Genomic DNA, 14,208 nt, shown 5'->3' with positions numbered 1-14,208 from the left:
TACAGCCCGAAAGAAAACCCAACTTCAACGGGTGCGTGATACTGAAGACAAGGCCGCAAGGTTGGAGGCCAAATATCTGATTTGGGCTCTCTCGAAGCACACCAATTGCTCCTCAACACCAGAAAGATACTTCACAATATCTCCCTGGGCAATGCCAAACATGCCCATTGGGCGTCTCACAGTTCATCTACAAGTCAGGTGATAAGGCAGCGAAAATGCTGCCGTGGCTTGAGCAGAGGGACCAGGGTCACCGGCAGGACGGGAGCTGATAAGGAGCGCAGTGAGGCGATTAGGACAGATGAAGGCACAGCAGAGACCTTTGCTGACTACCATGCAGAGCTGTACCAAGACCCTTGTGGGTCGCACAGGCTGTGGGGTACTACTGTTCACGATAACCTGACCCTCCCCCAATTATTAGAGTCCTTATTCTTGCAGCTGGATTCCGATATAACAGAGGACGAAATTGCTTACGCTATTTCTCAACTCCACTCCGGGAAAGTACCTGGCCACAATGGCTTCCCCGGTTGAGACATGGAAACATGGAAGAAAATTGGCGTGGCAGTAGTCATTACATCATTACAGAGAGGTGGGCACATACACCCCAGACCTTTGTAGAGTTAACATAGTGGTCTTCCCCAGCAAATCCAAGCCCCCTGAACTCTGCGGGTCCTATCGACCGATCTCACTGATTAATGGGGAGGCCAAGATCCTTGCCAAGGTGGTTCAGAACTGCTTACTGCCGATTATCTCCTCTCTGATTCACCCCAATCAATGTGGATTCATGCCAGATAAGTCCACTTGGATGAATATCCGACGGCTGCATTTGGCAATTGAACGGGACCCCATCATTCGGGAACCTTTGGTGCTCCTTGCGGTGGATTTTGAAAAAGCATGTATTGTGGGACAGCCTATGGGAGATCATGAGCAAAATGGGATTCAGAGAGAGCTTTTTACCCTGTTTCCACCTGCTTTAAGAGTCGCCAATATTCGGGTAAATGGGACGACCTCTAGAACCTTCCTGTTGGGAATGGGCACACGGCAGGGATGCCTGCTATCACCCCTGTTGTTCACAATTGCCATTAAAGCCATTGGCCGTACAGCTTCAACAGGATCCGATGTGGGCGGGCTTCAGGTGGCCCTCGGTGGGCAAGACAAGGGGCCCCATTACAAGTGTGGTGGTCCAGAAACAATGGTGCCGGTAAGCTTACCGCCACCCTTGTTTTTGGACCAGCACACTACGAGTCTGGCTGCCGAGGCCGCTACGCCTGTCAGGCAGACCTGTCGGGTGTAGCGGCCTTGGAAGAGAGATTTGTCATGGATGCACCGGCACCATTAGCAATGGTGCCGGTGCTTCCACCTCACCACTTACGTCCCATAGGACTCTATAGGAATGGGGACTTCCGAAAACCGGCACCTAACTTCCCGCACCGCTGGGACTTGTAATGTCACGGTGGCACTGGGAAGTCAGGCACCGGATTTGGTGTTACAGGGTTGGGGGCAACCTCGTAATGAGGCCCAAGTTCTTGCTATATGCAGATGACTTACCAATATATTTGGGTACCCCGGTCCTCTCCTGCCCGATTGTGACACAGCAGCTGCGGGAGTATGAAATATTTAGTAAACTGGAATAAATCCATACTTTTCCCGGTTCAGGGTGCTGATCAGGCGATCCCCTCGAGCTGCCTGTATCGAGTGCAACGAGAGGGCTTCCAGTACTTGAGCATTCGTACTGGTCTAGACCAGACATGGTTCCTTTCCTGTAATCTTTACCCCATCACCGATCACTTTCTCAGAGATGTCTAGCATTGGAAGTCTCTCTCGCTGACTCTATTGGGAAGGGCCGCCCTATTCAAGAGCTCATGCTGCCCCGGTATCTATAGATTTTGCAGATGACCCCCTTCAGGTTCCTCAAAGAGAATTTAACAGAATACACTCCACCCTTAGGGATCTTCTGTGGGCTAGCAAACAACCACTGATCACCCTTAGCACACTGCAGTGGTCAGTTTGGGAAGACAGAATCAGGTTACCGCATGTCCAATGTTACTACTGGGTGAGTCAACTGGTGGCTGCTAACGATTTGCTCCATGGGGACCCCTGTCTGCCCCACATCTGGGCCAAAAGGCTGTGGATGAAGGGATTTACTCTACTCCGCTTTTTGTATCGGCAGGCGCGGCTGACCTCCCTGCAGCTAATGAATCATCATGCAGCGCAGTGTGGAGGGAGCCCCATAAACATATTGGCTGTGATAATAAGCTGACCCTGGTGCCACCGCTTTGGGAGAATGCACTGCTGCCGAAGTGAGTAAATTGGCAATACCCATGGCGTGGGTGGAGGCAGGCATCTGGAAGCTTAGCGATGTGATACACGAGGGGAAAATGGTACCATTTACAGCGCTGCGGCAAACATACAGGTTATCCTATGTAACACGTTATCGCCTACAAATAATACTCCCCACTTGAAGTGAATGTTCTCCTAGAACACATAACCACTAAGGTCACCTCCACCCTATACCAAGCTATATCCGCTTTTGCGACCCATGAGCTATCCGCTCTCAAAACCAGGTGGGAGGCGGATGTGGGACCTATTAAACCTGAGGACTGGGTTGAGGCCCTGATGTTCTCCAGAGAAGTTGCGATCTCCTCCAGGTTTCACCTGGTGCAATTTAAAATCCTCCGTAGGGTGATTTATCCCAGTGTCTTGCTGTTTCGATGGGGTCGTACTGATAGCTCTAATTGTCTGAGATGTGGGGTAGAAGAGGGCACCTTCTTTCCTATTCTACGGGAGTGCTCGCAGAATCACCGCTTTTGGATGGCATGCTGCACCAAGCTATCAGCAATACTTGGTGGCGGGGTGTCCTTGGACCTTAAACTACTACTGTTGAGAATGTGGGGTGAGAACTCATTTAATCGTTATGAAAAATTGTTTTTGTCAACAGCGTAACATCGCCATGAAATAGGGTTCCCCAGTGCGCCCTCAATGTGGACAGTGGGGGATTGACATAGACATGTGTATGTCCCTGGAGAAGCGCATATACCTTTCCGCTGGGATGCCCGGAGAAGGCAGACAAAACATGGCGACGCTGGAGGGAGGAACGCTAAGTGTTCCTGGGAGAGAGGGGAGGAGGGGCGCAGTACATGGTCTCTTTTGAGGTGTGCCGCGGACACGTCTGATCGTATATTGTCATGACATTTTCAACTTGATGTGAACAATCATGCCTTTCTTTGTTTGATGTGTTATAAAATGAATTTAAAAAATGTAATTAAAAAAAATCGATTGTGAACTTTACCATTACGGCATGCAGTGAATTGAGGCACACTGCCCGATTCAGGCTTCACTACCATGCAAGCGGTAGCATGGGCAAAAATCAATATACCACATGTAGTAAATATGACAACACCACATGCGATAAACACCGGAAACATGACGCTGCATGCAATAAATAAAGGAAATGCGAAGACGCATGCAAAAACAACGCTTCCAGATGTGGATACCAAAAGTGTAGAAAAACAGTGGCCATCACTAGAATCACAATCCAATATGAATGTGGAACCCCATCCACGAAACATGAGCAGCACACCGGCCTTGTGGGATGCTGCAGATGCCATGGGTGCTTATGGGTGCCAGTAGATGCTAACGTTGAGCCAGCTGGATCGGGCATTCCTGGGAGAGGAGGTGGCCAAGGAGGCCCCGAGGCAGGTTGGGAATTGAATGACCAAATCAGCTCCCAGCCTGCTGCACTCTGGGACCGTGCCTGGAACTGTGTCAGAGCAGTGTTATCCTCTCCCAGGAGTACAAAGGATTTCCACAAGCAATGGGATGACCTCAAAAGACGTATTTAAGGCATCATGTCGACCATTGCATTGAAAATTACATGGTCTTGCACCAGTAAGAACACAAGTCAACAACTAGGACAAGAAGGGAAAACTTAAATGTCTTGACCCTTTAAAAGAACATGGGAACTCCTACGGCAAGATGGGAAAGCTTCTAGATCTTGTCCAGGTAGGAACGCAGAGCGCAAAAAGACTAATCATTGTGAGGACAATTTCCCCAGGCCCAGTGTTAGGCAGAATTGCATGCATTACCCTCTGGGACCAGCACATCCAATTAGGACTACAGGTGTAAGCAAAACCAACCTTTGGTATAAGTCTGTACTACACAGTTTTTGGTAGCGAGTTGAGCAGCCAGGCTTATCTCAAGAGGGAATGTGAGCAGTACAAGAGGTTACACAAAGGTCTCACAATCACAGTGGTTCAAACAGACACTTACACTCAAGGTTTCTTGGTAAAACACTTATTCATTTATTACACAATCATTTAGAAAACATTCACTAGAAGGAGGAAACTTAATATTATACACAAATACACTTCAATACCAACCCAATGAGTTTCTGAACAAATTAGACTTCCCTGAAATAGGAGCAAAATGGCATTTCAGTTACTTTCAATGGGAGTAAAAAGACACAAGTTAGCAGAATAGATCACAACTACTTTCTTAGGCAGTGCAAATAGTTTTAGTTCACAGTTCAATAGGCCTAGGCCAAAGTCAATGGACTAGTGTCTTGGATAGGAAAGAGCAGTTCTTGAAGTAAACGGTAAAGTCTTTGCCAAAGTTCTCAGAAGTAGTTTGTACGAAAAAGAATCATTTGTTGGGTCACAAGCTGATTAGGCTTGTAAGTTGGAAAAGTTCCATGAACTTTCACAGCGAGAGAGGCGTTCACTCAATCGGGTTGGCACAGTACCTTAATGTGAAGCAAAAGATGCAGTTGAAGACGTGGGTTCCTGGCAGTTCCTGCAGATTTCGCTGTTACTGAGCCTCAGTCATGGTGACAAGAGGGAGGATGTCGGGGGACTCCTGCACTGCACGGGATCGTTGGAAAACGCTGACAAAATGGAGTCACTTCAGTTCGAGTAGCTGTCGTCAAGCACACAAGCTGGTGTCCTTCCCCCTGGTTAATCCTAACCACCTTTGAGAATGGTATCCAGGTGGCTTACGAGTTGCTTGGTCCCACCAACTCAAAGGAAGAAGTCGTCCTTGAAGGGACTTCTCTGTCAAAAGGAGCTTTGGTCATTCGGTCCGGCAGCAGGGCTTCACTGGGCAAACCAACGGTCCAGGAGTTGCAGCAGCCGTCCTCTTCAGCTCGTCTTCGGTTCTTTCGTTCCATTGGTCGATACTGCTTTCCAGTCCAGGAAACTCACCTTTTAAACAGTTTTCTCCCATTCATTCCAGCTTAGCTGCCACTCACCCAGCAGGGTGGCTCTCCTTGCCAGACAGTCAGCCAGCCAATCACGCCAGAGTGCATTTGGGTCTCCTAGGAGACTAAGCACAGGGTGTTTTCGGGCACCTCCCTCACTTCAAGCCCACCCCAGACGCTCAGATGCCAGAGGCAGTCTTCAGTCCTCTAGCCTGCCAAAGGAATGGAAACAAAGGGACCAAACCTGGTTTGGTGTGCAGAGACAAACACTAGAAGGACATTTCCAAAAAGAAATGACGAAAAAAGAAGACCGGGACCCGTTTAAACAAAGGGGCTTAAGGCGCCATCTTGAAAAACATGGCACCCGTGATTTTTAGCTACCGGTGTTCGCGGTCGGGAAAAATCACGGTAGCTCATTGTAAAACCACTGCCACCAGCCAATTCGGTAGAAAAGGGTAGCATTTGAATGCTACATGAGTTTCTAGACAAAGGGGATACTAGGTAACCCCTCCAGCACTCTATTGTAAGATAGGGTGTGCTGCTGGGTCTAGGAATTTAAAAAGACTAGTAAAGTCAATTTCACTTTACATTCTCTGGGAAATAGTAATCCAAAAGGCTGCACGCATCAACTTACTGCGCCACAACAAAATTTGAGAGAACTTGAGTTGTTGCCAAAAATTACAAGGTTTATTTATTAATAGCCCCTTATTTGATGACACGTGTTTCGGCACAATCCATGTGCCTTCCTCAGATCAGGGCAATATCCATCAACTTATTTCTCAGCTATACATTAACGTAGTTTTCAAATGAGTCCCATCAGACTCTATTCGTCTTCTGAAAGTATCAGAATTCCCGCATCACGCGTCGGAGTGTCAGGCTCCGACGCGTGATGCGGGAATTCTGATACTTTCAGAAGACGAATAGAGTCTGATGGGACTCATTTGAAAACTACGTTAATGTATAGCTGAGAAATAAGTTGATGGATATTGCCCTGATCTGAGGAAGGCACATGGATTGTGCCGAAACACGTGTCATCAAATAAGGGGCTATTAATAAATAAACCTTGTAATTTTTGGCAACAACTCAAGTTCTCTCAAATTTTGTTGTGGCGCAGTAAGTTGATGCGTGCAGCCTTTTGGATTATTGTCACAATCGGAGTGGGGGAACTCAGTGTCTCCGGTCTTCCTGCACGCACCATTGCGACACCACCTGAATGGTGATTAGAACTTCAGTCGCGGAGGTCCAAGAGTGATTCGTTTCAAAAAGTTCCCTGTGTTTTCATATTTCTGGGAAATAGTAGTTTATCCCAGAGAAGGTATTTCCACCTTTGGGAAGTCTAGAAAGACAGCCCTGTGTCAATGCACTGAGGGTGCTGTGTAACACACATGAAAAGATGCCTATGGAGTTATCTGAAAACTCCATAACCAAAAGAAATACACACAGAAAACAAACAGAGTTCAAAAGTACAGAGTCCCAAAGTTCAGCAAAAAAGCTTTGGGGTCTCTAAGGTAGAGAGGAATTAGCACATTTTGAAAATTCTCCCTAACACCCAGTAAACAAGTGTGCTGGGACATTTAAAACTCAATGACGCTGTGAGTGAATTGGAGGGGCGCGTTTCTGGGTGAGGACACCCCAGAAATGTGTGGATTAGAATCAGAATTTTACATTGCTCTAAGGATACTAGGTTGGATACTAGGTCCTCGAAGCATATATCTCTCACTTGATTTGATGTATCCCTCCTTCTGTACACTGGTATCTGGGAATCTCCACTTCATGCTGGTTACATGTTACATCAGGACCACAATTACCATGTTGCAGACCCCTGCCCCAGGTCCTGCATGAGTTTTCAAACCCTTATCCCCCACCTCTCAGAAGTCGTTTTTAAGAGAAACTTGCTTGGGGAAAACGAATGAGGGATAACTAGGCTCATTTTTAGACAGGAATCGGGATGAAGGGGGTGACTACACAGATGATAATTGGTGCTGACTGTGCAACCTCAGGTCATCGCGTGCTGCCAGAAAGCCTATCCTATGAGTGCTTTTTGCTCATTCAGAACCTCATTTCTTCCAAGCAGGTCCTCTTCTGTTTATAGTACACCCCTGTCCCTACAAACCTCATCTTTTGGTAACCCAAAATAAAAGTTGTGAAACTACACTATTTACGTGCACGAGTGGTATTTCTTTTCCTCTCTCATCACGAGACTAGTCACAACAAGCTAGCATGTTTCTTGGCCACCCAGTTACAGTCACTAAATGTAATATCCTGCCTCCAATCACCTCTGTGATGTTCTTACCAGTAGCAGTCACTGTTAAACATGCCCTGTCATGCCACAATGTCACTGGGATGCTCTGCTCCCGAGTCCCAACAAGCTGGGATGTGGTGGGCTCACTCATTTCCAGCCACTGAATGTAATCTCGTAGCTCTAAACAAGCCTGGGATTGTCTCCTCCCTATAGTCACTCACAGCAAATGCCACATGTGCATGCAATGCAAGCTGGCCACAGGGAGTATTTCCTCACTAATCACAACAAGATGGCGTGCACGTTGCACATGGTATCAGATAATATTATCCCCACCAACAATATTGCTGGGTGGTCAGGAACGGCCATAGGCGATATTTCTTGTGGGGATAATATTAGGTTTTTTTGGGAGCAGGGGTTGCAGGGGTGTCCCATGCTCCTTTTAAAATAATACGGCGGTTGCAGGGGTGTCCCCCGCAGGTTCCATGCTTTAATATCGCCGCAAAAATATGGCGATATTTTTGTGGGGATATTAACACATGGAACCGTTGCACATTCAATTAAATCCAACGAATGTCATTTCCTGCCTCCAACCAACTCTGAGATTGTCTCCACTAGAGCACTTACGCAAAGCAAATTGTACAGGCGTGTGTGCCATGTAAAGTGGTCACTGGCATTCCCTCCTACTTGATCCCAATAAGATGGCACGAGTGATGCATGTGACATGCAGTATCAGCCTCTGGATGTAATGGTCTGTTTCCAACTGATTGTGGGTGTTGCTTCTGCCCAGTAGTGGCCCATAACAAGTGTCACCCGTGTGAATGTCAAGCAAGGTGGTCACTTGGATTCTCTCGAGCCAGGTCACAGCAAGATGGCAGTTGTGTTGCACACTCGTTTACACATACCTAATGTTATCTCCTGCCTCCAAGAAACTCTGGGACCCTCAATAAAATAAACAGCGATACGATTTGATTTCTACCTCTCGCTGAACGCCCTAAATGGAATTTACAGTAAAGCCCCTCTCCTATTTACCTACATTAGTCAGGCCACAATTCTCCTCCTCCCTTAGCCCACAAGACTGACCCCAAACTCCAACTGTGCACACCTTTCATGTAGCCTGCGAGGCTGGACTCCAAACTACTTCACCGGAATCCCCAAAGAAGTTAGGGAGGGTTAAGCCTTTCCAAATCGGCTGAGCTCATTTCTCAGTGACTCCTGTGAAAAAGTCGCGTGTTTGAGGCAGATTAACAGGACTGGGGTGGCACTGAGAGGTTTGGACCGCCACTCGCTCCTGCATGGCAAGACCCTGGCGCAAGTGCACATGGTGGAACTCCCCCACCCCAGCCGATCACTAGCGTTGTACGTACGAACAGCAAATCTCAGGGTAAAACCCCGTTGCTTCCTAGGAATGGACTCCATAATGAGAAAGTCACTAACTGTTGGGAAGAGAATCCACTAAGGTCCAGGCCCGCTGGAGGTGTATGGGCTTATGCTGACCGAATGTTTCCCATCCAAGTTCACCTGACAGGATCATATCCAATTCACCTATGCAAAGCGCTTCACAAAGCTTCACCCTTTAGGCACAAGCACATGTTCCTGCTCCCTTTTAGACCGGCCCATCCCTTCATGGTCAGTTTTTCACCTCCTCGTCCCCTTTCCCTTTCAACTGGCCCACTTTTGCGCTGGGCCTCTTTCTGTGGGGGGGGGGGGGGGGGTCAACCAAGACAGATCTGTCAAAAGTCAGGAAGGAAATACGTGTGAGACACTATCAATCCCAGAGAGCGTGACTGCTTTGCTGTAGCAAGGGAGGGCCAGATTCTCGGGGGAGAGGGAGGGGAGCACACAGCACAACAATCCTGTAAATAGTTACTCTCCAGATCCCGACCCCGTGGGATCAGTAAGACCAAATCCCCTGTTTTCTGTTAAGTAATTAAACAATAAAGTGAATATACCTCTAGTTCCAAGTAGTCTTTTTCATCCCACTGCCAGGACACTACAAGAAAAACATCAACAGACTGTATAACGTGTGAAATACTTGGGCCTGCATCCTAATGGGCTAGTGATAGTCACATACTCGAGTGTAGTGTCTTGCCTGCCATTCCTAAAGAAAGTCGAGGGTTAAATGTTGGCTTACTGAACTCTGCATGTCATTATTGGTGTACTTGTGCATTTGAACTCAACTCAAAAAGCAGAGGTTGATTAAGTCCATCACTCTCTGTATCCTGAGAATAAAAATAAATGGAGATAAGAAGCGGCAAGTGATATTCCCTGGAAAGATCTGGAATGTGTTAGTGGGATGGCCTTCCATTGGACTGTTGATCATGTTGAATGTGCTTGCATTTCTTAGAGCTGGTGACGAGATGAGTGAACAATTGCATTTGAAGAAGTAACGGGAGGGTGGGGCATAACCCCGTAATTTGGGGCTCAGGCGAATCCAGCCTTCAGGGCCTGTTCGCCCTGATAACATGGCAAGGATTAGCATAGGCAGCACGAAGTTATTAGGACATGTAGGACCTGATTCGTGGAATTTTAAGACTGTGCACTGCCAGCCAACACCCTGATTCACAGAGGGGTGCAAAGTGTATTTGTGTAGTGCAAAGTCACTTTGCTCCACTCTAAAAATTCCATGAATCAGCCAGAAGCTGAACATTCTAGAAAAATAACAGTAAAGATGATGGTGGAAATTGCCTTAACAATTTCTGAACCCGCACATTCAGATAGTTCTCTGCAATGCGAGTCCTGTTTGTGGGAATTAAAGGACATGCCTGCGGGATTTGTCATGGGACAGTGTTATGCACAGTTCTGTATTCTGTGATGATTCTCACTGCATGGAGGGCCCCTCTTTCTACAAAATGCGTGGGGTTCAATTTGATTGCATCTTTCCGTGAGCGTGTGCATATCATTCTGCGCTGTGTGTGTATGTGTCTAGGGGTACGACGTCCATTAATTTTTTAAAAACATTGAAAAATATGGGGGGGGTAGAGAGATAAGGTTTCAGGGTGTTTCGGGACTAGATTCTAAATAGGTGGGAAGGTGGGTTTGGGGGGAAACCCCCCCAACAAAACAAAAAAACATTTGATGAGTTTTTGTGGCAAAAAACCTGCGGCAAAAAATGCAGCGAAATAAAAATGGGCGATGGAATGACATGGAACTGTGTCTAGGCATGGTGCTTGCTGTCGTCCAAGACTAGCTGAGAAGCAGTGGACTGACGGATGAAAGAAGGGGGGTATACAGCATACAGCAGAGCTAGCCGGTGAGTAGGGGTGCACCCGGCGCTGGTGAGCCACTTCCCAGATCCCGCTGGATCCGTGTGTAGGATTCTGTAGAGGAATACACTGTGGGGCGCATTCTGAGCAGGGGAGGGCAGGCCAGCAATGTACCCAGGGTGGAATCAGAAGACACGGCAAGCGGGAATGGCAAGGGAGGTGGGTGCACCACGATGGATTCAAATCCCGGTTTCAGAACCGGAAAAAAAGAAATGAGCAAAAGAAAACTTTGTAAAATCTCTACTTTTACTATTCACTCTCCAACTAAATACTGTAGTAAAGGAAAAATCAAGTTCAACTGACAACAGACAGCATCACTCATTAGCCCCCTGTGGGAGGAGGCACCAAGCAATCTGATTGGGTGTAACGCGAGCTGGAATACCCATTATAAGTCCGTATTCCAAATGGCCTGCCGGTGCCTCTCCTCAATTTGCCATTGTTTCCCCTCATCCTCTCATTTTGTGCTTCCCCCCTATCGCTTCCATGATGTCCCCTGGTTTATGTCATCTCATTCGTCACCTCAGTCTCCTCCCGCTTCTCTCCACTTACCTGCAGGCCGCTGCTCTGGCCCCTCACAGCCAGGCTCCTGAGATGGCTGCCAATAATATATAAACCAGACTTTTCTATTTTACGCAGAGCCCATCTTGTTTTGTGGTTTTTGAAAGGAAATCAGCCTAGCGCTGTAAGCGTGGACTCAATTTCCTTTGAGAAAGAACAATATAAGCACCCCGGAGGGAGCCCCAGGGCCTTAATAACATTAAGAACCTCGACCGGTAAGGATTTGGGGGTAGACGTGGCCGATATCGGCCCTAAGCCCTTTCCGAGGCCCTCGCTCTGCTAGGGCATACCAACGCTCTGGCAAGTAGGCCCATATCGGCCAAACCTCCCCCATTGAGGTACTTAACACTAAAATTCATGCATCAAACTACCCTTCATCAGAAGCAACAAGGACTTTGATCTCAATTCATAAAGGGCAGAGGGTGCAGAATGTAATTGCTTTCTTGGTCCCCCCTTTCCAGCCATGGAGAAGCTGGACTGGGTTAAGGCATGCCAAGGTAAGATCTCAGTTGACATCTAACATAAAGTTAAGGTTTCTTACTCAGGACACCGAACCCCTCTGTTGGGCAGTGGGGCATACCTCTTATTACCAGGTTAGCCCCATTAATCCGAGTAATGGGCAATCGGCTATTCACTAATATCTAAACATACATGGAATTGAGTAGCATTTCATTAATAGTGTGGTGCTCTTCAATGACGCCTCCAGTACTACAAGATGGGCCGCATACGAATCCGCTTATTTGGGACCCCACTATCAGTAGAGTGGTAATGGTAAGCTTATTATGACATGGGATAGCATGGGATATTTACTGCTTGTGGTACATCGGAAGGAATGCATGGGGTAAATATGGGGGTCAGTATGGATTATTCACCAGATTCTGAATTTTCGATTTACCCCATGCTGTAAATACCCCATAGGAGCCCAACATAGACTTAGGGGGTATTTCAGAAATAGAGGTTATTCCAAATACATACTACATGTTTTTACTCTTACTGCCATGTTCATAATGGGGCCTGTAGTAAAAATCGCAGGCTTTGAGGAGTAAGCAGTGCGCGTCCAATCTCCAGTAATACAGTGTATTGCCCACTAGGCATGATATCTGAAGGGCCAATTATGCAAGGCAGCTGCCAAGGCTTTTGAAGAGTTCTTTTGGCCTGATCCTACTAGATAAAATGATCTAAATCACAAACACACAGACACACATACATTGAATGGCGCATTAGCATCTCCATAATAGTGTGTTGCAGTTTGACTAAGGCACGATTGTGGAAAAAATGTTCACGCAAGGTAGGAGTCCTGTTGACCTTGTTGTAGTAACAGCATGTATCAAACAATGCACACCTCGATTTCATGATAATAAATGCACAATACACATTTGTTGGGAGACAACATAATGACACCTGGACCACTACAACACCTTGGTGACCTAAAAGCTCTGATTCTTGAGAATCATACGCGAGCTAGTTACGCTGCATGCCATTTTATCATTTTGTGCCCACGTACAGATTTGTAAGTTCTGTTACATACTTTCCCAGGTAACAAAGTGTAGACTTTGCCCTGACATTCTCATAATCAACCCAGTACACGCTTAAGCATGGCTGCTATTCATTTGAACATTGATTGGGTCACAAGTTAACCTGGTTCTTGGTCACCAAAATCTTAAATAAATTATCGGTCAAAGAGAAGACCTTTTTAAGCATAATAGAATTTTTTTTAAAGTGACTCATTCTCCATCATCTGTCAAAAACAATGCATATGTAAACATGACAAACCTCCATAGGGATTTCTGCCAAATGTCCTTTTCCGCACGGAACAACGCCCTTGAGAATAGAATCCACCATTTTGGAATTTTTGAAGACCTCCCCAACAAACGAGACCACCTTGTCCATGGCAGAAACCATATGTTCCACGCCCTCCAGGGCTCGCAGCTGTTTCGAGGCATCTTGGGGCACGTGTTTCACCAACCTCAAAATCTCTGAGCAAATATCATGCAACTGGCAGGGATATCTACTGTCACTCTGGCTGGGATAGATACTATCACTCTGGCAGGGATAGATACTGTCACTCCGGCAGGGATAGATACTGTCACTATTCGTCCCGCTTCGCTGACACCCTCTCAAATCAGCGGCCTCTGGAAGTGTCCTCAATTTGTCCATCCCTTTTTCTAGGCCGTCAATACTTAGATGCACACTCGTCAATTTTCCCATCACGTCTTCTTGGAAGTTCAGGATCTTGTCTACTTTTTCGTTCAGCAGGTTGAGTTTTTTGTCCATGGCTGTAAAATTGTTCCCGCTTGCGGCGGACACGCGAGGGCCATGTTTCCCAGGAGTACCTGGTGGGTCCAGGTTGGTTTCATACATCCTGGCCAAACAAGAGGTCAGCGAGGCGGGTTTACTCATTTCACAACGAGTAAACGGAACCAGAGGTCGCCCAGAAGCTCAATGCATGTGGGTCCTTCCTGAACTTCAGAAACGGCCTGGAATTCCGAGGCGAAGCCCTGGTAACTTGGAAGTGCCTCTAAACTGCTCCCTTCCGCAAGGCACATTGCACGACTGTTGTGTCACCAGGCTTAATTTGTTGTGTTATCTGACCTCTCGGCGTAAGGCTTTTAAGCAATCGACTGAACTTGGCACAGCACTGTCCTTGGGGCACGTTGACGTCAAAAGAGAGCTTAACATTCCTTCTCTAGAGGCTGCTGACGGGCGGGCATTTTAAGAATGGCCCGCGCTCTCTCTCTCTGTGACTTCCAGAGGAGACGGGACAAAACTTGCTGCGTTTCGAAATGTCCGATAATCCTTTACACGTGCCACGTGTTCTTTTTAAACAGATTTTATGTTCGTGATTGGTGGAGCAATGTAGAAAATTACCTGACTCTGCACTAGTTGCTTTCATAACGCAGAAGCGAGTCTCGTGTCACAAACACAGGAGCTTGAGGGGCGGTTGTTTCAGAAGC

At 47.1% G+C, this 14,208-nt stretch overlaps 1 protein-coding gene across 1 annotated transcript in view; it reads right to left on the bottom strand.

Moving 5' to 3' along the window:
• The window catches only part of MYLK3 (myosin light chain kinase 3), a 529,860-nt gene extending 516,037 nt beyond the window's left edge, over positions 1-13,823 (bottom strand). The window contains exon 1 of the mRNA XM_069607066.1: positions 13,028-13,823. Coding sequence (XP_069463167.1) covers positions 13,028-13,654 — 627 coding nt within the window. The 5' untranslated portion in view covers positions 13,655-13,823. The remainder of the gene's footprint in view (positions 1-13,027) is intronic.
• Between the last annotated feature and the right edge of the window lie 385 nt (positions 13,824-14,208).

This window comes from Ambystoma mexicanum, chromosome 1p, assembly GCF_040938575.1.
Source record: "Ambystoma mexicanum isolate Mex_15411 chromosome 1p, UKY_AmexF1_1, whole genome shotgun sequence".
Lineage (NCBI taxonomy): Eukaryota > Metazoa > Chordata > Amphibia > Caudata > Ambystomatidae > Ambystoma > Ambystoma mexicanum.
This window is presented reverse-complemented; position numbering and strand designations above follow the sequence as displayed.